This window comes from Vanacampus margaritifer, chromosome 2 (assembly GCF_051991255.1).
Source record: "Vanacampus margaritifer isolate UIUO_Vmar chromosome 2, RoL_Vmar_1.0, whole genome shotgun sequence".
Taxonomy (NCBI): Eukaryota; Metazoa; Chordata; class Actinopteri; order Syngnathiformes; family Syngnathidae; genus Vanacampus; species Vanacampus margaritifer.
This window is the reverse complement of record NC_135433.1, coordinates 44,202,917-44,228,782: the sequence shown is the minus strand read 5'-3', so window position 1 is coordinate 44,228,782 and position 25,866 is coordinate 44,202,917. Positions and strand designations below refer to the sequence as shown.

Sequence of the window (25,866 nt, the reverse complement as noted above, 5' to 3'; positions counted from 1 at the left end):
GTGATCTCTGTCCATCAGAGTGGGTTTCATCTGTTAAAAAATGGACAGCTGGGCAGAGTATTTTCAATCAAATGAGACCCGGAAGTAGCACACGAGGAGCGGGGTTGCCACAGATTCCTGTCCCTCGCTTGGAGCGATGCAAATGTTCGGAACATGTAACACTAGCTACGTATGTATATTATGACTAAAAGCAGGTTACACACATAATTCGAAACACCTTGCACAGTTTTAAAACGTGAGGGACCCCACACATTACAAGGAAAGAAGTTGCCATAGTGATTACTGTTCCTATAGTTTGATGTGTACTTGAGATGGAGTAAATTTTACTCTGAAAAGGGCTATATTCAGTCCCAGTCTAAACAGAGTCAACTTTATACTCAAAGAGAGTAAGATATACAAAAAAAAAACACACTCTACAGTTGAGGAACAATCACAGAACCTTCAGGTTGGGAAACACCCAATCTTACCACTGACCCATGCCACTCCTGCTCTGTGTCAATATATCACAGGTGTCAGGTGTAATCCTTGTACCTCCATTTTTGGTTTAGAGTGGGACCAAATATAGTCTTTTTTTTTTTGGGGGGGGGGCGATTAAAATTTACTCTACAAAATTTACTGTGCATCTTCACCGACAGTTTTCAGTCTCCTTCTCTAAACCAGAATGCTGTCCTAGTAACAAGACTGGTGCCACAAAGAATGAGTGATTGTGAGTGAGTGAATGAAGAACGATGATGCAGGTCAGTACATACAGTCCCTCTCAGTCCGTGTATTTTTTCAAGGCTTTGTGTCATTATAAAGCAATTGCCGAAAATGCGGAAGTACTCGCCGAAAGTTAGGCATCCGTCAATAACGGACGGACGTAACAACGGAAGTGCCCACCTCTGCATTTTTCTTACGTTGAGGCATGTGTTAACACTCAACACAACTGGTTGGCTAATTGCAGTGTTTCCCACACCATGTTAATACTTGGGCGGGCCACCCAAGTAAATTGGCCACCACCCAAGAAGTTTTTAAGAAAATGTATTAAAAATTTATATATATATATATATATATATATATATATATATATATAAAAATAAAAAATAAACTAGGGATGCACGATAATGCTATTTTCAACCAATACTGATAAACCAATAATTTAGAAAGTGCCGATGTCGATAACCGATAAGTAAGCCGATAATTGTTTGCAAAATTAACTTGAATACAAATATAAATACTTTCGAGTCCTACTATAAGGCTAACATTTACAAATACATTGCAAAGCACCATAAAGCTGAATGTTATTGATATATCTGCTTCAAAGACAACCAGTAACTTATTTTGAGTTTGCCAAAACAAAACAGTCATGTTTTAAAAATGCAACAAAAAAACTGCGAGGGTAACATTTTGGGGAGGCAGTAAAGAAAGTCCACAATGGCGACTGCCATGTTGCCATGATGCATCTTCTGTCAACACAAGGTCCATTGTGCGCATTATGACATCACAAATATGTGACGCTCACACTACCATAGGAGAGGGAAGGGGTTGAGGAGTTGGGCACAACTTGAGCCACAACCACAACAGACAGACCAACACGGCAAGTCTATTATTATCGGCGGACTCCTGTATTATCGGGTCTATCTGTGTGATGTCAAATTTGTTGATAATTGCCGATAATTATCTGCAGATTTCTTTATTATGTTTTATCTGTGTGACGTCAAATTGTTCGATAATTGCCAATATTTATCAGCCGCCGATATTATCGTGCATCCCTAAAAAAAAACGTGTCGCGACAGGATATACTTCATGTAACGCTAGTTTGCCGAGACGTAGTAACAGGACTGAGACCCATCTCCCCTGCAAACCTGGAACCAAGGATCGGCCCTACTGAGTGTTGGACCACATACATAAAGATTTATTATTGTAAATATTAAACAGGTTTAACTGTAACGATCATCAACCTTTACTGTTTTCCAAGAAAATCGGGGTGGAAAAATCCCTCTTCTTCACCAACCTACATCACAGGACTATCTCTCAGGATTATCTTTCAGAGAAATCTGAGAATCAAGCCTTAGCACCAACATAATTGTTTTTAAGAGTGACTAAAGTCCTCTACATTGATGCTGTAAACAGTAATGGAAGGACAAGCATAAGAGGAGTAAATTATATGCGAAGAAGAAGCCTCCCTCCAGGATTAATGGGAGTCTCTGTCTCTCTTCACAGGAAATATGAAAGAGCCTTTGTTAGTGAATGGCTTGCTGCTGACAGAAAATAACTAGCCCCCTCCCTCAACTTCTAAATTCATTGCCTCCTCTCCTGCTCATCCGTCACTCCATTTTTTCCCTCTCCCGATAAGCCTATGTGTTTTCTGTCAAAGTCGCTCATTTAGAATTCCACGCTGCGCCTGCTGTACGGAGGAGGGGCCGGGAGACACTAGGCTACATTGTTAGTATTCACTGTCTCTTCCAGACTTCCTGCCACTGGGTGGGCAGTAGGAGTGGGACATGTACAGTTTGTGATTCATGCTTTCACCTGTGATGTCCCTCACGTGTGTTTAAATTCCAAAGAATCTGTATTCTATACAAGCCGCGCAATATACAGTATATTTGAGTGTGGTGAGAGTATGTGGCTAGCGAACTGCGCTGTTGGTAATGTTGTATTTTTAGCTCCTGTGCCGGTGTGTGGAATTGTTAACCTCCTTAGGCTATGCTAAATAAAGAATGGACTATCAGTGAGGGGAAATGACTACTTGGCACTGCACTGGCGGTGTGTCTTTCATCAGGTCACACATTGCTCTCCTCACACCTGCGGCTCATGACAGGATGTTGGCAGGTGTTAATTGCAATTGTAAAACAGGGCATGATGCTCTGTGTTTTTGTGGCATCTCCATTCCTCCCATGGGTTAAACAATGTTGGGCTTTTAAAATTCATATTGACTATATCTTTTATTTAGTAGGCTGTATTCACAAGTTAGAATAAGCTCCGGTGCTTTAAATGTGTGGTTTGTTTGGTCAAGTGTGAACAGCAACATATAATACGGTTGTAACTTTATTCAAGGTTTTGTGCTTTTATGATGAGCTAAACAGATTACATTTTAGCAGCACATGGCCCAATATGGAGATTTGATTCCTCCTTGGGACTTGAATACATATTGTCTCAACGTATAATGTACATATACAGGGAGTTCTCTATTTACGACGTAGCTCCATTCCTATGGAGGCAATGTAACTCGAATCTGTAGACAAATTAGAACACTAAGTCTCAAGTATCTCTAACTTAATGTACTAGTGAAGTCATACTTGAAGTAACTATTTGTATGAAAAATACTTCTTGCCTTCAAATGTTGCTTGATGACATAATCTTACGCTTCTGCGCAAGCTAGCCTTGAAAACCTCGTATGTCTGGAACTTATTTAACTTCAGACCTCTTGTAAGCTAACAATTAGGAACATATTACACATACTTTCTTTCGTGCTAGTTGTATGGCTGCTGCTGTGGCAATCTGGACTGTATTCATACTTTATTATTTATTGTCTCAGCCCAAACAGCAACACCTTAAATATTTTTCTTCGGGCTTAGTTTTGATGTCGACTTTCCTTCAGTTGATCATAAAAAAAAGATTTTTTTTTTTTTTACTTGTTAGTAAATCCACTTTTTAAGACCATATATGCTTCCTTGTGTGTGAGAGTGTGTGTGTGTGTGTGTGTGTGTGTGTGTTTTAAATGTCATGAATCACAGCATTCCTTTGATATTTGTCAAAATAGCAAAGTGAGCTGTAATCATCCATCTCGGTTGTAACAAAACATTTTATTGCGATTCATTTTTCGGCAGTGTTGCTAAGGGCAACACACAGCAGCGTTAGCGTTACAGATGTTTTTGAGCTGTTCGTCATAGTTTGCGTTTGCCTGCCTTGCCTCGGGAGTTCCGCATAGTCCCAGTAGAGAATCTATTGGCTCCATATTGACTTCCTCCGGCTGTCTCCAATGGATTTGACATGGATAACGCGGTTGGGTTTTGAGGCGTGAGGGGGGAAGGGATGTAATAAAAGCAAGAGACCCACAAATGAAAGAAAGCGGGAGAGAGAGTGAAATAAAGGCGACTGAAATGAAGAGGGCTAAAGTTGGGAAAAGCCCATAGGTTGCCAGGGGCAACTACCTCACCCTCCCCTCTAGAAGCCTCTGGAGCAAGACTGCAGATGAGTGTAGGATAAGTAATACTTATTTGGCTCAAACAATATTCTGTAAATTTATACACAAGTGATTTATAATTAACTTTCCTGGTGCCCCGCTTGCAATGTAACGTTAATGAGTTTCGTAGTTTTGTGTTATTCTACGCTTTAATTGCAATAGCATAGGCAACGTTCATTTGTTTAATTCACTGGGCTGCTCTTGTATTGTAGCAGAGCCGTTAAAAGTCATTCTCTGGAAACGATAAGCCTTATTAGGTCTGATGGGCCTCCTGTCTCATATAAACCATTGTGGCCATGATAGACAGGATTCTGGGTTTGGATTCATTCATACTATAAATTCAAGCACATTCCCAGGCCCCGTATTCTGTAATAGGCCATTATGGGCCATGTTTGTAGATGAAGGGGCCAGATGTCCCTAATGTGGTTGAGGGTCCAGCATTGGCTTTTTAAGTGAGGAGGAGCATGAGCTGGACACTGTCCCTTATTAAAGTGACCCGCTTGCCGCTAGAGAAGACCCATAAAACAGCGCTTTAATGTTCTTAGCAGAAGAGCGGCCACAATTTGCCCACAGCTCCACAGCCGTAAAAAAGGGAATTGAATTCCATAAGAATGATCTGTTGTCATAGCTCATGGCACCAGCTGTCTGACCATGTTTAAATGCAACCCATGGGTGCCACTCCCTCTCTGTTGGCTGCTATGATCCTACAAGCTTGTCTCCCACTGGTCCACTTGAGCAGAAGAGCCTTGTTGGATTGAGGTGGACATATGCAAGGACATCAAACATTATTATTTGCAAGATCATACAACCTTAGTGTTGGCATTGTCATTGATCTATGATGATATACGGGATTTCTCTTTCTCATTAGTAAATTTACCTGAGAATTTACTTAGGTCCCAGCACACTCACTGTACTTTACAGTGTGTCTCACTTTGTGCATGCATGGCAGCATCCATCCCCTCTCTGGACACCCCATATTGTCTTTGTGTTTGGGCAATAAAACTTGATGCACGAGCTGCTATGGGAGCACATCTTGGGGTTCCTGCAATGCTGATGACCCCCTAATGTGGATTCCAGCGAGGCAGAAAGACAAATGTTTGTGCTTCCAGGTCTTCCCGGTATCCCGGGTTGCTGCAGCTGTCATGTTATCCTTTCTGTGGCCCGGACCTTTTAAGCTCAGAATGCAACATAATAATATCTACTTGCTTGGAGGCAGGCCCTTAAGTTATATCTAGTGTTATTTGACAGAAGCGTTCATACTTTATATGATCATTGAGCTAACACAAAATAAATGTAACATTTACATAACAACAACCTAAACATGTACATTTTTAATGTTGATGACACTTTTGTGATCTCTATTCCGACAAGCTAACAAGAAAGCTTTAATAGGCATGTTAGGCTAATATACTGTGCTGATGTCTGCAGTTTCCACAAAAGATTGTTTTCTGCATAGCTCTAACACTCTCGTTTAAAAAAAAAATTCATTCACTTCAGCCAAACCAGTATCATGTAAACGGCCCCACATTTTGATTGTAGACACGTTCATAAACTTGGGTAGACCATGTACGTACATTGTATTCTACTCCCACATTGTCTTCAGTTTAATTCATGCTTCTCAGTGGAACGCTGAAACCTCGTTTGTATGCTGGTCATACCGAGAGCCAATGCAAATCTTATTTACACTTGCTGTGTTCCGTAGTGTTGGCCAGCGCAGTCGTAAAGTGTCTAGTTTTTGCCAATTTGCAGAGGCTACACTGACCCCAGATTCTGATAGATGGTTCTTATAATGTGACAGCTGAAAGAAAGAAGCCCCTCCGCCTCAATTCCCCCTCTCATGGATTAGGATACAATGAAGCTGATACTCACAGAGCACCTCGTCCACCAGCCCAACCCCACTCTGTTCATTTTTCTGCTTCTTTCTTTTGCAACTCCCCTGTCTCTGGTCTGAAAACTGATAGGCGTTCTACTGCTTCAGGTTGCAGGAGTCTTGCTTTCAAATTCGGTGCTGATAGTAGAGGTGTGGCTACAGGCATAGTGGGAAAACGAGCAGCAAGGGAGCAGACTCTCGCCCCTTTGCCGCTAGGCTAAAAGCAGCCAGCTCATGCCTGATGTGAGACCTCGCTCAAAGGGATTTGTGATGGGGATGCTCTTTGACCCCTCAACGCCTACATTATGTAAATGTGTGCAGAAAACGAGGAGGATGATATTGTTGTTTCCATAGAAGTGTACTTAGTTGACTTTGAGTAAGTGTGTTGATATTGGTCATAAAAGCACTCGGACATGTTATATGGACAACTCGAGATGTAGGAACAGTCGTAAACCATTTAGACAGCATAGGTAAAAACAACAAAGACAAACCTGTTGTCTCGTAATGGAGCTTCTTTCCATATGTTATGGTAGTAGTTGGTAAGGTAACCAGATCTCTCCCCTCCCCTCCTAAGCGATGTTATTGTCCCTGTGCACAAAGGATGGGGGATGTGAAATATAAGACGGAGCAGTGCAATGAGGTTCATGGACAACGCCCTTTCCCAGACTGTATCAGCGTGTATCAGTTGACAATTTCAGGAAGAAGTTTAACATCGGATTTCACTCAAAAGATATGGGAATAGATGAGACTGGCTGCTACTTGTTAATATTGTGCGGGGGGGTTCGGTTGGAATCTGTGTGTGTCATGTCTCTACTCTAGTGAATTTGTTCACTGCTTTCCCCTATTTGTTCTGACTAACGACTGATCACTCCTTTTGTGTTTTAGCCTGTAAAAAAACACTTCCAGAGGCACTTACTGCTGCAGGACCGAGTATTGGGAGGGTTTTTGTGAGTGTCTACTGTGCAGCAGGTGGCGGAGGCTTGCTTTTCTTGTGTGAGCTGCTTATACTTAATACTGTGATGTCTTGTAAACCGCAATGGTTCCTTGTGTGGATTAAAATCGGCATTGATGGCAGAATATAATTCAAACTTCTTTGTTTTCAGCATTTTTATAAGTGTAGGACTTCAATTGTGAAGGTGACTTGTGTCCAAGCATGAGTGGATTTACAATTTAATTTAAAACAACTGATTGTGTTAGTATCTCTACAAGACAAAATACGTTTTATTATGTGTTTTAATGTATTCAGGACCTTTCCTTTATAAAACTCAGTACAAGTCAGATGTATGTGATTCGAACCATATGCTGTGGATACTTGAAAGGGTTGTGCAACATCAACAGACACAGCTGGCTGACAGACAGTCTTGTGATCTCGAAGCCTGTACGCTGTCTTTTTGCTGATCTTGTCGAGCTCACCAAAGCACGACCTCCTTCGGCTAATTATTTGCCCTCTGATGACGTGTGCTGTTGGTGAATTTTCGTTAAAAGTGCCTGGCCAGGCTTGCCTAAGGAAGTAGAATGAGCTGGTGGGTGGGTTCATTGCTGACATAGTATGAATGTTATTTATGGTCACATGCTCCAATATAGGGTTTGCACTGCAGAATTATGCTCCAGATTGGTAGTGAGCTGGCCATGGACAGTGAGTTACAGCCCACCCGCCTTCAGCACTGATCATTAGCACTTCAAACACACTGGGATATTAAAGTTTGTTTTACAGCTCCCCATCAACAACCATGCAGGGCTGCGGAATATTGAATTCATATAACAGGATTTATAAAGGCGGTACATCTTTAGTGTTCATGTCACAGCATTTGGATGGTGTGGTCGCAGAGGATAGAGGACATTGGCTAATAAGCAGATGTGTCATGCCCTGACCTCTGAAGATATTACAAGTAAAATTTCATGATTGCTAGAAAAAGTTATCATCGCATTCCTGTATGAATCTCCATCCAGCTGAGTATGCTTATGTGCACAATCACTTTGTTCAGAAATACACACAGTACAAGCAATATTAATCATCTTGTAGCTGTCTCTACATCCAAAGTAGATGTGTGTATTATAAATCGTTAACACCTATGCGTCTATTGCGCTGAAATGAACATTTACTAATAAAACCGTCTTGGGCTTTTTGAACCTGCATTGTACATTACGGTAGTCTGAGGTTACCATTATTTTTTTATTAAACTTTTTTCATAGTATGTTTAACCACTAATGAATACAAAACCATTGTCCCCAAAACTTAGCAGAGGAATTGTGCATGAAGGAGAAACCAAATACTTTTCAGCAAGCAATTATATTTCGATCAATTTTGGTGGTGATCTGCAAATGGAGCATTGATTCACCATGTGAGTCACTATAATACCATTGGAGCAGTCCAACCCCAGAATCACATCGGTACCAGGAATTAACTTGTTAAACCTATATATTGGGCCAAAACCTCCCATGTCACCATTTCATTAAATTTCACAAATTATTCTATTGATCAGTCCACACATGTGGGTGTTATTTATACAAACTATTAATAATAATAATAATAATAATAATAATAATAATAATAATAATGCATTAGATTTAAATAGCGCTTTTTCTAGACACTTAAAGACGTTTTACAGAGGAATGGATACATTATTCATGCACTCACACATTCACACTGCGGTGGCAGTCCTGAAAAGTGATAATTTAGGAGCTAAAAGGATTTCGCCCGAAGCTCTACTTAGGGGAATGGCCTTACTAAATTAACAAATCATCTGGTGACCAAGAGTTTTGCACAATACTTCACTTGTGTGGGGGAAAAATCCTCCAACTCCAATCTTGAATCAATCTTGTGGTCAAGATAGGATAACAGTCTGTAATTAGCATTTGATTAAGAAATTTAACTAGTCACAGACCTTATATTGCGTTCTGTGGCTCACGAAAAGGTTCAATTCCGGTAATAGAAAGTTTGAAGAGCAAATCAGACCACCTGGAACAATTTAATCTCCCAAACCATTTCCAACAAGGAAGAAGTGTCTGTTTAATGTGCCTGCCAACTATAAATTTGTCTAATTCTGACTGGGTCTTTGTAATGAAAAGGAAATCTCCGCATGCATCAAAGCTCGTCTGTCTTTTCTCCATCAAGTTCATTCGAGCATTTCCTATATTGCCAGCAGCATCTGCAACAAAGAAACATCTTCCCATCTGCCATCAAATGTCTTAGTCTGGGATTAATTCAGAATAGCCAGAAATGAGTTTGTCAGTGGGAGAAAGAAAGACTAACAGAGGGGCATATCAGGAGTTTGTGGCGGATTATGCGGAAACAGTTTGATGTTTAATCACTCCTTGTGCATAAGGCGTGTAAAATGGAGATAGAATGGCTTTCCAGTAAGCTCTAATGGAAGCGCAATGTCCTTCTGGTGAGTCTTGCCTCTGTTGAAGTAACACACCGTGAACTCACACAAATGTGTGTTTCCCTGAGAGTCTCCACTGAAGCAGAATGATAGGAGAGGACTGACCCAGCACAGAACCCCATTTCTCCTCTGCCTCTCATCTCTTGCTCTACACTCGGCGGCTTGATTAGGGTGACACACGGCGAGGTATCATGCTTTTCTATTTTGTGTGTGTGCATTTTTATGACACTGCAGCCTTCCTGTCTGAAAGTAGAGCAGGATCAGACAGTTATTGCGCTTTTAGCAACAATGCAGCCATTTTACCATCTTAAAAATAATTGTTTAGATGATGATGATGTTAAAATAATGACAACATGCTACTGTCAAGGCTACCTACTTAAGCAGCAGTCAATAATAACGGTAGTTAAACTGAGCACCAAGCTTCTTTTCCAGTGTTACCACCTTTCAAAGCAACACTTTTACAACTTAGATTGTCAAAGGAATAGGACAATTTTAATTTCCAGATATGATGTTATAATTCACTTCTGTTTGTGTCCAGTGTATTCACTGGTTTGGCTTCTGATCGGTTAACACTTAACAAATGCATCTTTTCTGCTCCTGATTCGTATTAATCGCAGTGGATTGTAATTCAATTCCACTTCACAACTGTAGGGTGACTCGCAAAGCCAAAATAAGAGCCACGTCTCACGGATGAATCTGTAGAGTTTACGCTGGACAACATGATCAAACCTTTCCATGTTTGCACAGAGACTGCCACTTCATAGTTTGTGCTGTTGGTATAATTTGAAACCCGGATGAACATGGCTGGCACTGCAAGGTGACACAACATTCCATCAATCCTCACATTAAAAACCCCAAGGTCTGGAAACATTTCCACAGGCGCTCTTTCCAAGCAGAGACAGATTTGTACATGGTCATGCTTGTGGTTCGTTGTTATGTTATAGCTTCAGACAAACTGAGGACAGATGTGTTTGGAATCATTTCCAACCCCCCCCACCCCCATCCACCATATTCCTTCCTCCCCCTTCTTGATTCCCCTTTCTCTTCCGCCCTCCTTCTACTTCCCCTAATCTGGGACTCATTGTGTCTGTAATAAAGCACAGCTGCACACATCCCTCTCTGCACCCACTCAGTTGAGCTTATTACATGGGAGTACGAGTCCAGTCACACAACCATGCTCCCTTAACACAGATAATACACGTTAGAGGGGACGCTCCTTGTGTCGGACTCATGCCAGTACTAATCGCTGACACCTGACGTTGCATTTGTGCCGGTTTACTAATAGCAGAAGCACAGTTCATGACGTTCAACGCTAAGGGTCTGATTTACTGAGATCCCATAGTGGGCGCTAAATTGCATGTTTGCGTTAACAGAATGAGCACACTGATGGTGGTTGTGTTTGCATGTGAGCTGCTATGATTTTGGTCTTCATAGCTGCTTGTGATAGTGGCTACTAAATTAAGTGTTCACTCGCTAACAGATGCAAACGAGACCGCCTTATTTTTTGGGGGTGGAAACTGATGGCTTTCGCAATGTAACATTTTGGAGAGCACCCCAAGTGAAAAATGAAGATTAAAGAGAGGTTAAGACAAAAAAAAAAGGTTATTGTTACAAAATGGAATTGTAGCACATCAATAATTTTGTGAAAGCCCGCAACCACATAAAAGCCATGTTTTGTTTGATTTCATTTGTCCCAAGTGCATGGCAATTGGATGCATCTGCCTTTCCTGTGTAACATTGCTTTAAAAACTAGAGACAGCATGCATGGAAGTCAGCTTTGTGAGAGGACCGCATCAATTGTCAGAGTACCGCAGAAATGATACAAGGAAATGCAGAGTTGAAAGGAGTTTAAGACAAGTCGGTCCTTAAATCTTTCAAGAGAGTGATCATTTGATCATTTCTGTGAAGATTTCAAAAAGGTTTACACAAGTCCATAAGTTGCTTCTGCGTCCTCAAATTTTGCCTAGCCTATGCTGGCACCGCTTTGCATGTTGTTTTGTGCCTGCCTTTCTGACGCTCCATTTAAGAACACAATATCAGCAACTGGAATTCATCTCAGTTTTGATCAATCACATTGTGCATGAAGGGTCCTACATTTTCGTCACTGTCCCTGTCGGAACCGGCATTGGGCCTGTACATTTATGCTACAACACAACTAAGTTTGAATGATTATTTCATATTCATAGTATCTTTATATTGCATCAGTTAAGCCTTATTTGAATTATATATGACTTCCGTGTAGTTTATTATTATTTTTTTTTTGCATGTTAGGCTTTTTTGCTGTATAAAATTTTATTGAACATTTACCATTAACCAGCATAGAAAAAAAGATCAATGGTGATTGATCATTTTAAGTGGACATAACTCAAAAATGCAGATAAATATTACAAAAGCAGGAATGTGTTTATTTCATCATTGCCTGGTCGGGCCAGCATTGGTGAACTTAGGGTGGCGCAGCATGGAGTGGCCACTGGGCCGCTGTTACCTGCGCATGCCAACTTAATCTATTTACATTTCCAGCAATACGCAGAATGAACTGCGCTGCACACCAATTTAATTTGACACAGTCGGTTGCGGCGTGTTATTACATTAGCTTCCACTTCCTTAATAAACCCGGCTCTAATGCTGTGAAAATTTGCACTGTATTCTTGTGGAATTTTGAGGTAATTGTTGTTTTGTTCCGTTTTTGTCTAATACTGTGATTTCAGGACAATAAGTAATCAGTACAAACCCTATATGAACAGTACAGTCAAAAAATGTTTCAATTAGCAATGTACTCTCAACTCAAAATTCTTGGGAGGCTTCACTAAACTTTTGTCAATTCCATGCAGCGTAATCCTGTGTGCATTATGTGAGACAAGATCTGGTAGCTGCAGTGTTTCAATTTGGCTGGCAGGATGGTGCTGAATTGCTTCAGCGCAGAAATAAAAAATGCATTCATGCATGTGAAAGTGAGCAGTCCTAATAGAAAGGTGTGTCTCTTTTACAAATTGGAAGCCAGAACTTCATTAAACATAAAAATGGAGACATGGATCAATATGACTCTCGCCCTCGTTAGTATCGCCAACCATGTTTCTACTAACAGGTTTGTGAGTAATATCGAAAGGTTCTTAAAACTACCCTAATTAGGGAGAAATTGTTCATTATGATGTAGTCCACCAATGTAATAAATTAATTGAATTTGAAACCTGTACAAATGATAAGGAAGAATAATTATGGGATTCATACCTGTATTGGGGGGCAACGTTATAATCACACTGTAGTTTGACTACCATGGCAACAGCTGGGGCATCCAGGTCAGCTCAACTCGCAGCATCCACAAAAGCTTTTAAATGGATTTCTTTGTCTGTAGTTGGTAGACAACTTTGTCGTCCATTTAAAATCATGATGCCTTAATCTTTGAGACACAGACTTTCACCAGAAACCATTTTCTACTTCACTCTGTTTATTCCTTCGTAATGGTTGTGGGGGAGGTCAAGCAGGTTAAAGTAGATTAGTGCAAGATCTCAAATGTAGCTCGATGCATCCACAAAAAGCATCTGACGCTAAAAGACGATATTTTCACATGCACAAATGTATGCTTTCCGTCTGTTTTGTCTGTGCAAGTCAAGCGGCAAACAACAAGCTGTCAGAGTAGAAAATCTTGAGAGCTTTTAAGAGCAACATTGGTCTTGTCTTTGTACTGTGTTTCTGTACTTTTCTTTCTTTGTCAAGCGCCAGCTAATTGTGTTTCAAGCGAAATTTGACACGTATTGATTCAAACGTGCTATGAGCAAATGCACACACACATAGTGTGGATTGGCAGCTGCCCTAATCCTTAGCTTTGAAGAGGCTTCTTTTTCCTTGCTCACATTGTTTTAGACTTTTTTGCCCCCCTTTTCCCCACAGCCTTTCACTAGAAGCAGTGTCTATGTAGCCTCGGGTTGGTTTGTTTTGTTATCATGAAGGGCTTTTAGAGAATGACTTCCCAGTATTTCTCTTAAGTGTGTCACAGGAATTAAAAAAAAAAGAAGTTTATCATGGGTAGCTGTGACTGCAACACACCACTGACTTATTGGTTTTGTTTAACTTAATACGCTTTTCAACATTTCAGCCACTTTAGATTTGACTCCTACTGTTTATGAATTTAAAAATTGATTCTAGAATTTAGAGGATTGTTTGCAATAAATTAGTACGTAGCACAGAAACGACACCAGGAAATTCACACAATGTCTGGTGCCTGAGAGTGAGTGTCTCAGATGACATCACACGCAGTATAATAGTGGTTTCCAGCGTCCATCAGCCTCATCTTCTTTTGTCTGCTGCTTTGTTTCTCGGCCAAGAGGATGCACATGCCTCCTGTTCATGCACCGGTTTATCCAAAATGGAGAAGAAGGAAAAGCCAGAATTGTATTGGCTTTGTTCTCCAAAATGGCCTTCAAAAGCCTATACATTTTTTATCTTTGCAAAACGGTCTTTCATCGCACGTTTATGTTTGTATGCATTTTACTTGAGCCTAGTCATTTCTGTGGAATTGACTTGTCAAAAATATTAAGCTCATATTTGTAAACTCGTATTGCCGTTGTTACTATACAATGTATATGTCCTGTAGACACGCCAACTCATTTATTGTTCGCATGAGCATGAGGCGCCAAGATAGTTATCGCATGACATCCCTTGGAGACATGAGGATTAGCATTATCCCTGTGCTACTATTTGTGAAGCACATCACATTTGAAGGCTCCTTGTCATGCACGATGATGATTGGAATAATGATAATAGTCACTGGTCTGGTTTTTGCTCTACTAAGTGAACGGTGAGCCGAGTGATCACGTGGGCGGTTGACAGTTTGTCAGAATTTAATCACATTCTAATGTACGACGAGTCAATTTCATCAAAATTGATAACATGCGGTTTCCTCGGCGGTCAGTCTCTGTGGATAATGGCTTTGTCTTCCTGCACATTCATTTGCACAACCTTTGGTCTGTGTAAATCAAAGCTGTAATGAACTGTGCGCTTTGTTGTTTCCATTTAAAGCTCCCAGTTTAATCTGATTCATCAGTGAATGAACACCAGTATCACGTTTACATTGGACATCAACTCTGCATCTGATTGAATCATCAAACCAATTGTTTTCTTCTCCCTGTCCATAGCACTATTTTGTGGGTTTTTTAATGATCAAAATTGTCAAATACATTTCTCAAACCACTTTTAGAACTGTTCTTTGCTGTCCATCTGTTTGCCAGAATGTGGCTGGCTTGTAACTTGCTCACTGCACAGATGACAAATATGCATTCTGTCAGGAATTTAATAGAAACAGTATGTCTCCACTCCTTCGTGCAGACAAACTGGGCTGAATTATTTGACCGCAATGATTTACATCCTAACCCAAATAAGTGCTAAATCTAGGATTCTGAAGCACACTACTTTTATTTGATTTGTCAAGTTGTCTCATTTCTTATTTAAGACAACGAGGATTTCCCGGCCATTGAATTGAGAGCAGCACATGACAGATGATATTTATTGTGGGTATAGAGAACATGGTTATAACAAGTTTCCCACATGCTGAAAAGGAGAACTGAGGCAATGACATCACAGGACAAGTCACCTAATCTGTTTTTCCATAATAAAAAAAAACTCGCTGATGGTCCCTGTGGGGAAACCTTTGGCACACTTATGCTTGTTTCTGCTTTTCCTCTTTCAGCAAATGTAAGAGTAACTTTTCAACGGCTGTAATCAAAAAGTCTAATAAAATCATCAAAAAGAGTTACTTTATTTTTGAAAGTACCAATACTGTCATTTCATCATAGTACTTTCAATGTGTGTATTACTGCAGTGTATGGGACTGTGTGCATACACAGTCTGAATCGAAGAATAGCTTCTATAACATGAAAATGATCCTCTCAAGTCTGACAAGTTAGTATCAGAAGTACCCTACTACAAACAAGTGGATACATTATGGCCATGATGCAGCAATTCTGTGGGGTCAATGTTTAAAAGAGATTGTTCATGTTTTTTTTTTTTCTTTAAATCATATTTTCATCATGGTTCTTCCCGTTACATTTACATATTTTCGGCTAGCTCTGCTAAAGGCCTATTCGACATCTTATTAACTGTTTAGTGCCTCACTGAAGTATCAAGCCACTCGCCTCAATAACTTGCACAACAAAATCAGCACAGCTTTCTGCCCTGATATCTGTTGAAAGGTCAGCTCCTGGCTCCAGTGACACAATAATGCACACAATGCTTGGCTGTGATTGTACTGTATTCTAACATCACTGTATTTGCCTAACATACCTCTGGAAATGACCACCCGCAAAGTTTGTCTTCTACGGTTAACCTGCAGACGTCCTGAGTTTCAAAGGGTTAGAAAAAGACTGTCAATTTGAATTCTCTTTTTTTGCAGATAAACTGGATTTCCCTGGCAAATAAGGGGCTATCACTAAATGTCACTGTAAGAAGCTCACAGTGGATGTTTTTTTTAAGCTATCTTTTACTTAGCTTCAGTACTTAGTACTTCATGTGGGATTAGACTACCAATGGAGAGCACCAATGGTATTTTCCTCCTGGTCAAAGCACCACACCCTTTGTACCCTATGCAAATACTGAAACAAAGTAGCACTCTCAAAGAAGACAACACTGTATTTGTGGATTTTTCTTGTCTTGTGAATATAGCTATCAAGTAGTATTAAAATACTAACAAAGTAACAAAATGAAAATGACATCCTTAGGCTCAGAATCCTTGAATCAATAAGGCATCCAAATCTGTGTCATCCACTCGGTCTTCCATGGCGCTTATCACTGTATTGCAATGTGGATGTGTGTGATAAGAGAAAATCATCGGAATGCTTTTTAGGGGACATCCTCATAATGTATTCTTAGCAGGAGTCCTCAGATTTAATGTGAAAAACAACTCTTAAGAATATGCCTTTGCCACACAAAACAAGTTATATTCCTTTGAACTTTTATGAACTGTAAAAAAAAAGGTTACGCTTCAATTGAACATAAACACTTAATGTAATGTTTTCATGTATAACCATTGCATATTTTCAAACCAACTATAAATGTGTGGAACACTTTGCTCGTTTGAAGTGCATTACTAGAACGCCTTCAAGGACTTTAGTCTGGCAAAAGGCAAATGTCCTTATTTACAGATCCAAGCTTTACCTCCAAGCAGTTGACTGTCTGAAGAATACCGAGTTTTCTGGGAAAAGTGAATGTGCCAGAATCAGCAAATAATTTGCAAATGATTGAGATATTATGCAAGTCTTAGAGGCGCATCGCCCTGACGAGGTCATCTAGGTACAGTTCTTTCTGTTGATGTAAGGCATTTTGTTGCATTGGTGCTAAAGTAGACAATTGTGTAAAGGTCGATTGCGGAGATTTCTTTCAAAGTACAACTGGAAAGAATAATAAACATTTACATTTTTGCAAAGCAGCAAAAATGTTGTCACAGTGTTTAAATGCAGTTAAAATCGCAGATTACGCTGGTTTGAAGTATGGCTTCAGTCAATAACCTGGAGGTTTTACCCAACACACCCAGTGGGATCATCTTCTTTAATTTGCATCATCTCAATTCCTCTGAACTTGGTTAGGGTTCGTGTTTAGTCAGGGGTACTGTGCTATTTGCTATGGTGGGGGATGGGTTGCAATGCCTTTGGGGTATTGTTCCTGGATCTATATGCAAATGTAGCTGGAATGTAGTCATTCTCAAATAGAGGGACTGCAAAAGTCGACTCGGCCTAAACTTAGAGATTGCGAAACATTCATTTCCCAATCTGCAGTCAGAAAATTAAATGCATCTCTAGATATTGCTCTCTAACCATTCGTGTGCAGCAAAGTGCGCGTTTTCACGTGATGTAGCAAACAATAGAGAGGCACTATAGCACTTGGGGTTAACCAGGATTTTTGTGTTGCTTGTCACTGATGGGGGGCATGCAAACATTGAATAGGATCATTGAGTCGGAGGTAATTCCGGGCCCCGGTGCAGGGCATTTGTTGGACAGGCCATTCTGCTGACAGGCCCGTTTGTCCCACCGACCCCCTCCTTTTTTAACCCCTGGTCCCCCCCCCCCTGCTGCATCGGCATTTCTTTCTGCACTGAAGCCTTTATCGTTGTACCCATGACGACATGTCTGATGGGGCGTGGCAGCCAAGATTTCATTTGGCCCTGAACTGTGGGTAGCCAATGCGTCTAGATATAGATTGCAATAGCTATGCCAACACGTTGGATTTTTCAACTTTGACAAATGAATACACACACAAGGGACAGTCCCATTTATTATCATTGCAGATGGCTGTGCTTGCTGGGAATTTGTGGTGTGACTGTGGAATGTGGAGCCTCACTGGGATGTTGTGGTCTCTAAATTTCAGAAAATGTTCAAGAGTTTTAGCAGCAGAACTCATGGGGAGGACATTTCTATCAATTCACTGCTAAACATTCACTGCATGCATTTTACAAAAGCTAGGACAGAGAAAACATGGTCTTCAAGTTCAAAAATATAAATTTTTCAGCTTTTGTCCCCATGTGGTTGTTCTGTATAAACAGCACAGACAGAATTTGAGGACGAAGTCAAACTGGCAATTTTACCTCTTTGGAGGTATCATCAGATCTGTGAAAGAGGTGGGATGGCGACTATGGAATTCTGCAATGCCAATATGACAATGTGAAGTTCAATATACTCACAACATACCTAAGTTTTCATGTCATCAAATTATCTGATGTTGCATATGCTGTATCGCTATGTGAAAGTGTAGACGTTGCAGCAATGTCTAGGGATGTACTGCTTTACATGGATATATATGGTTGTATAGTCTGCTGCACTAAGGCCAAGTAATAAAGCAAACATTCATCTCTGTCATCATGATTTTATTACAAACAGGGCGTGGAACATTTTGGCTATTCAATTAGAGCCTAGAGGTTAAACTTATGATCCCAAATTGATCTACTACATCCTCCGCTCAAGCCCAGAGGAACTTCATCTAAGTGCAAATGATTCTCCGAAGAGAGGGTCTTGGGCCCCCAAGGTAGCAGCAGAAAGAAAGATGAGGTGCCCCCTTGCAGGCTTTTGTTAAATAATGCCCATATCTGCTTGAATAATTCAGAGCAGCAATAGCAGAGCTTCTACACAAACCATACACCTGGAGAATGTCATTCTATCTTTACCTTTGTGCCATTGTGTGCATTTAAATATGAGCGTTGCTAGCCGGGGAAGCCGGCCAAGACAAAAGGATCATATAGTAATAAAGTCATGTGTTTGTCTGTCCATCCATTTATGCTATGCTATACTGCCACTCACTTGTACCCGAGTGTTGTAATCCTGCCTTTGAGGCCTTCGCTTTGACTGGATCCCCCGTGAGACACCTGTCTTTGGTGTATCTGCACATCTGTGTGTTGTGTGTATGTTGTGATGAAATAATCATCACAAGCCCTCACTTGTGCCCGTGGGAGGATTCATCCATCCACGGCATCTCTGAATACTGTGAGCCACAAACCTAGCATTGTGAAGGTTGATTATACACTACATATGTTGGACGCATGAATCTGCACGATATTCCAGATATACTATTTTATCTTTTGGATTTTTTCCCCTCCTGTAATAGTTCTATAAAGTTCAATTTCAGTTGCCTCCCCTTCAAACTCGATATTCCTGTGCACCTGTTTTGAGCGATACCTTTGGGGCACAGCTTGAAGTGAATAATTTATGAGCACGAGGGGAAGGAATCACAAAATCTTTGTGGACCTTCCGTTGCACTGTGTGTTTGTCGAGCTGTCTGTCTTCCACCTCCTTTGTCTTTGTCCTTTTTTAAGGATTGTTTTTCACCACTGGACATTCTTAACTTTATCTCTCTCTTGCAGTGACGTTTGTCGACTGCAGCCGTGGGGGTCTGGTGCGCTTCGAATGCAACAACCCAGAGGACTTCCGGATAGAAGCCAACGGGGTGGTCTACGCTGCCAGGAATCTGCAGCTTTCTGGACTCCAGACGTCAGCGCTGCTAATCAAGGCCATTGACGACACTACCCAGCAACAATGGATAACCCTTGTCAGATTGACACCCTCCAATCAGCAGGTGAGTAAGCAACAGATCTAAAATTGATGGGCATAATAATTAACCTAATTGTCATGTGGAATTGTTGGTGTTAAATTGTGACCTAGAGCAATTAATACAAAATGGAGTGCATTACTTGGCTTCAATCTGTTTGGTGTCATGACGACTCTGGTACTGAAAGTTGGGGACATTCACAAGGTTTCACCCATCTCAGTAAAAAAACATGAATCTAATTTTACATTTAGGTCATCAAGCAATGAAGTGAAACCTTAGAATCTACTATTTATTGCTGTTGGTCCGTTGTATTTTACCACAATATAAAGCCGGAATGATCAATTCTGCCCTCGCGTCAATCAACTTGCACTGATTACCCGCGCTGCACATTCACAGATGACTAGTTTCCCAAATTGTAGCAGGTGTTCCATGAGACAAGATGGATGCCTGCTAATTAAAAGTTAATGTGTCAATTTAGTTGGAGCACAAACATATACTTAACACGGTCAGCGTCTAGCGAGAGCAGATGCACAACGACTGCTCATAAAATAGATTTCAGTGTGCGCGTCTTGTGATTGTAAGCTTATTGCCTGCGTGCCATCTCTGCGAGACAGTAAGCATCTGTTTGAGCTCTCCTGGACAAGACAAGCAGTCGTCTGCGATTAATTACGTTGTGCAAGTGCTCATATGTCAACATTGTCTTTGGCCGAGGATAAGAGAAAGTTTACGTTAAAGAAGTTCACATGCCATATCGGTCCTTCTTGTAGTCAGGAAATGAAAGAAACTTCTAAAGGCTTTCTAGGATTGTAGGTTTTAACTTAAGTGCCAGAGAATTATGTGATCGTGCTCAACAAGACTCTACACAGACAGACATGTTTTCTTTCAGTTTTACATGCTAGACCTAGTAGACCATAGCCAGACCACTTGTGTTTACAAACTGCCAAAGTCAAAAGCAGCTGCTCAATCTCTGATTTGTTAGGATTCCAAAAACTATTAATTATTTTACAATTCAATTGATATTTGCAATTATTTGGCCCCTTGTTTCAAATGACTCGAATGTACAACAGACAATAGTCAAAGGCATCCAAATGTGCCCCCCCCCCCCCAAAAAAAAAGAAGAAGTCAATATCAGCTCAAGCTGAACATTTTATCAAGTAAACAGAAATTAAACAAAAACAGAAATAGAAACCACAATTAAAGTAATAGACATCAATCGATGCAATGTGTGCGCTCTATTAATACTGAAATCTTTCTCTTTTACATAATCATACAGTATTATGCCTAAAAGTGACAACATATTTGTAAACGTTTGCCACCAGGGACAATGTCATGAAAGGGGAATGTTGTATTTTTCTGTGGTTGCAGATACAAATAAATAGTTGGGTTATTCTTGGGGCCAGCAAGCACATCTCTTAGCCAGGAACTAAATTAAAGTTTTAGCCAGTAATGATTTCACAGCCTCTCCGAGCACTATCATTAGCCACACACAAATGCAACTGCAGGTATAGGATTTTAATGACACTATTAGTCACTGCTGTTGGTAAGATAAACACTTTTGCCAAACAGGTAAACTGTCAGCCATTTTTTTTAATAACATAAATCAGGCTACGCATCTGCATCGTGTGCATCCAGTGATGATTTCTTAATCACATCAGTGATTAGTTGTATTTATTTATTTTTTATTATGCACCGTGAATGTTTCCGCCTTGGGGAGACATTTTAATCACTGACAACTAAACAATAACCTCATTAAGATTAGACCATGTCTACCTCCAATAGAACTCTGCAGCACAAAGCAACACTTAAGAAGCGCAAACAAGGGAGTCTTCTTAAAGGGTAAATCACAATTCAATGTTGAGGCCCTGAAGCTGTCAGGACAGTGTCTGTATGTGTGTTTTTGTGTGTGGGGTTTGGGGCTTCACAGAAAGATGCGGGGTGAACACTCCTAGCACGCCATTCATCATTCCCAACGCAGGTTGCAAATAATTGCTACTCTCACTCATGCCCATTTTAATAAGGTAACAGATATTTCTAAAGCACGCACACAGCTTCTCTATCTGCTTGACTTGTTACTTGTGTAGTGTGTGAAAGCACTATAATCAAATTTCAAACATGATTAGTGGAAGCTGTCTGACAGTGGTCAGTGTGTGTGTGTGTGTGTGTGTGTGTGCGTGTGTGTGTGTGTGTGTGTGTGTGTGTGTGTGTGCGTGTGTGTGTGTGTGTGTGTGTGTGTGTGTGTGTGTGTGTGCCTAAGAGGTTGTGGGTCATTACAGGGTGGCAAAGTGGTAATTCATTTCTGTGGTTACATGGAGCCATGTTTAGACAGTGAAAGCAGGCAGCGTGTAGCACAGGGGTGGGGAATACAATGCTCAACAAATGTTTATTTATTTTTACTACATACTGTATTTGTGGGGTTTTATAACACTCACTCTTTGGTTTTGCAATTGCACAGATCAAGTTCTTTCATAGACCATATATGGCCCACATTCTGTTGGTTCCGCATCTTTGGTTTAGTAAGACTTCAATGAATGAGCCCAGATAACAATCATCAACATTGACTGATTTAACATACTGTTTTTCTTTTTTTTATTTATTGTTGTTGTTCTTTCCCGCCTTGTGTTCAAGGTTATTGTAACTTTCCATGGCACAACTTCAGTCCCTCCTTCATGTCTCTTGAGCAGCATTGGCAATTTGAGCCATCTGTGTGTTTAGTGTCTGGCTTGCAGGTACCATCCTCCTTTGTTTCAAATCTCATTCATTACAGCTGAGGGAGGATGGCAGATCCATTATGGGAGCCGGTTGTGTCTGTGTGGGTGCATTTTATCAGGACATGAGATGAGGTTTGCCATTTAAAGCCAAGCGGTGCTGCTGGTGTACTGCTGCTGCACTAACTGCATACACCGGAGCATGTCAAGGAGAATAGTGCTGTAATGTTGATTGGTGAAACCAGGGAGAGTGTCTTCTACGTTTTGAGGAAATGTAGGTGTTCATAATGAACTAATATCACACTATTGACAATTCGAGCATCCGGGCATTTCTGATATTTCCGCAACGCAAACACTTCATTTACACGGTGAAAACAAACTGTGTATTGTATTGCGTTCGCCTATGACTAGCATACAAACCAGGCAAGTTATAATAGTCAAATGACACAGGTTATAATATTGATATCAAAATGAATAATCCTCACAAATCAAATTACAACAATCCAATGGCCAATTCTTTTCAATGAACAGAGAGCTTCCATCACCGAGTTGACCGCCATTTTGACTTGTAATGTGAGCTTGGAATTGTCAATTGAGTCAACTTAGGAGTAAGTAATGTAATTCATGTTTTTGTTGTCATATATAAACTCATTCACTCACAGCCATTTTCACTGAAGCAATCCCCTTCACTCTCAGCTGTTTTACTGGATTTTGACCCACAGAATATTGTGTTCTATTGCTATAAAAACATGGAACCTACCAAAAGAAAGATTAGAGTCTCTTCTTTCATCAGGAAAAAAAATATATTTCTATCTTTTTCAGTTTTGCAGTAATTAGCATTAGAACATAGTTAAGTTTCATCATTATTCACAAATCTATTTAGAACTGTGAGTAAATTATCTTTTTTTTCAAACATAGCCCTGGTTGATTTTTTATACTCTGCTGCCACCTGCTGGCCATTTGTGTAATAACTATCATTTCTTCAACCGTTCCCTACAGTTGAGAGGCTGCATCAAAGCCTTCTGTATGCTCGAGCTGTCTAGCATATAAATACGTCTTTGGGACACTTAAAACATTTATAATGGGAGCAAATGAGTTACGCACGTTGAGTCTTCTCAATCTGGATGCTAAATGATTGTTGAAGAGGTCCGCAATTTACACTGCAACTGGCAAACGATTTTTTTGAGGCCTTCGCTTGGTAGATTTTCTGTTTTGTTTTGCATGCCAGAAGTCATGTCCAGAGGCTGACAGAGGCTCCCAGCCATGTTCCTGATGTTACTCACTAGACCACGCCCGCTTATAAGGCATGCTGCTCAGACACATAGCTGATGTCGTACATGCAGTTTATTTCCTTATATTATCTTATGTAATGTTTCTTTATTAAAAAGGCCTTGCAACATTTTTAGTTTTTTTGGGATGCTGAAATGGTTTCATTAATTTCAATGGGTATTATTTATATTTAAATAAAATGACAAATTGATTTAGGAGATTGGTCACGCTACAAATTAAACTCATAAGTCAAAGGACCACATTGCAAGTGCAACGCAATAATAAGAAGTAAATTTTTAATTTGTTTGTTTTATATGTATGGCTGTCGGCTAATTGTAAGACTATAGCGGGTCCCGACTTGCGTATAAATTAAGTTTCTGTGGTCACCGTAGAGACAAAAACAAGGATCCTGTCATGTCTGTTTTAGTTCTGGAGTCTTGTATGTGCTTATGTAGCAAATCATATTTTGTTTTCCAGGTCATGGAACGCGCTTCTGGTCCAGCCACATCCAAGGATTTGAAAGAAATAAAATTTCCATCACGGAACTTGGACAGCCAGCTGAAACGCATGAAGAGAGACTGGGTCATTCCCCCAATCAATCACCCGGAGAACTCGCGAGGTCCATTCCCAAAAGAGCTTGTTCGGGTAAGCCCCCACATGCCCACGCACACACACAATCATACTCTACTCATATCTTGAGTGAAAAGTCATTTTTGCTTGATATGACAACCTTGTAGCTCCCCCCATAGCTCAGAGCTTCCACTCAGAAGGTCACAGCCATGAGACTTGAAGAAAATGTTTCTTATTTACAGCTCTTTGCTGAAGGTCACCCCTGCGCCTTGCGTTTTTTTGTTTTTAAGGGCCATACAGTACAGCCTGCCATCGTATGACGGCAGAGAAAAAGTTGAAGTGCTCACCAGCGCTGTAGTAGTTCCTCAGATATTATAGTGCTTTAATCATGGCTCAAGGACACATTCAACTGTCTTTTATTGACAACAGTCTTGTGGTTGAGGCTTGGTGTGGGTGGCTGACAAAGGACAAGCACTCCTCAGGATAGTTGAGGAGATCCTTCTCAGTATATTAAGCTCCATCTCTTATCAAGTCCTATACACACATTTTATATGCATTATATTAATGCATGACGCAGAAAATGGGATATTCTTTGGCTTAGTAGATAATATTGTCAGGAGGAAATTAGATGCTCAGCATGAAGCAGCAAGAAGGTGCAGAGGGTCTCAACTTACAACAGCAAAGTGAAAAAATATCCTCGTTAAGACAGAACATCAATACCACACATAAATCAATAATATCCCTGCCATTAAAATGACTTGTCAATAGGAGACTCAGGACATTACAGGGAGTCCTCAAGTTACGGCGGAGTTCTGTTCCTACGCTGGTGATGTAACCCGAATTATGACTTAAGTTGGATTTCCCCGTTAAAGTCAATATTTACATCAAAATACTTTGTAAAGCAATTTTGAAAAACATATTTGCGCAACCCGGAAGACGCCGGAACCTATATTTTGTGTTTCCGCACGGGCATTCATTGCTGACAGACGACTAGGCGGAGCTAATTCAAGCTTAAACACGTAAATGTGGCGAGCCGACGAGCTGATGGACGTCCGTTGCTGGAGGTAACAAAAACACAACCTTAAATAACTTTAAAATTGTGTGATTACTGTGGGAAATTAACGAAAAAGACGGTGCTGTGGATGAGTCACGGGCGCCGTAAAGTCGAAACGACGTAGCTTGAGGACTCCCTGTATTAGCATATATAATAGAGTTGCATGCTGTGTATAGCTTTTGATATGTGGGATTGGTTTACCAATTGTCAGAAATTGAATACAGTTATAAAGATTTTGAGAGGGAAAATTATCATTACCCTTCAAACACGATACAGATATAACCCCAATCATTAAATTTCAAATACAATTGTACGGTTTAAAAATTTGATTATTAGACTATTTGATAATGAAAAATGGGCAAATTAAAATGTGACATTGTGAAACTAATATTTATATTGAAATATGTATATTATAAAAACGTTGAATGTATTTTATTTTAAATTTTGCATAAAACTTTTTATTAATTAAATGTTGAAATGCTTCAAAACCACAGTTTCGGTTATATGCCAATGATAAGTCAAGTTTTTAGGCTTTTGTTGTAACAAATCGTTCCACCCGCAGATCCGCTCGGACCACGACAAGAACCGATCTCTGAGATACAGTGTGACAGGTCCTGGCGCTGATCAACCTCCGACTGGCATCTTCCTCATCGACCCGATCTCTGGAGAGCTCTCGGTTAACAAGCCTCTGGATAGAGAGCATATTCCCAACTTCCATGTAAGTCAAGCCCTATAATGATTTCCTTATGATCTGTCTGTTTGTTCTCTCTCATGGCAATGTTGTATTTTCTCTCTGGTTGATATGCGATCCAGGGTCATGTGTAGCC

The 25,866-nt window shown here is 40.4% G+C and overlaps 1 protein-coding gene across 1 annotated transcript in view; it reads left to right on the top strand.

The window, feature by feature from the left end:
- The window catches only part of cdh2 (cadherin 2, type 1, N-cadherin (neuronal)), a 68,952-nt gene that overhangs the window by 14,972 nt on the left and 28,114 nt on the right, over positions 1 to 25,866 (top strand). Inside the window, exons 3-5 of the mRNA XM_077556405.1 lie at positions 19,257 to 19,468; positions 23,893 to 24,060; positions 25,602 to 25,757. Of these exons, the coding sequence (XP_077412531.1) occupies positions 19,257 to 19,468; positions 23,893 to 24,060; positions 25,602 to 25,757 (536 nt within the window). The remainder of the gene's footprint in view (positions 1 to 19,256; positions 19,469 to 23,892; positions 24,061 to 25,601; positions 25,758 to 25,866) is intronic.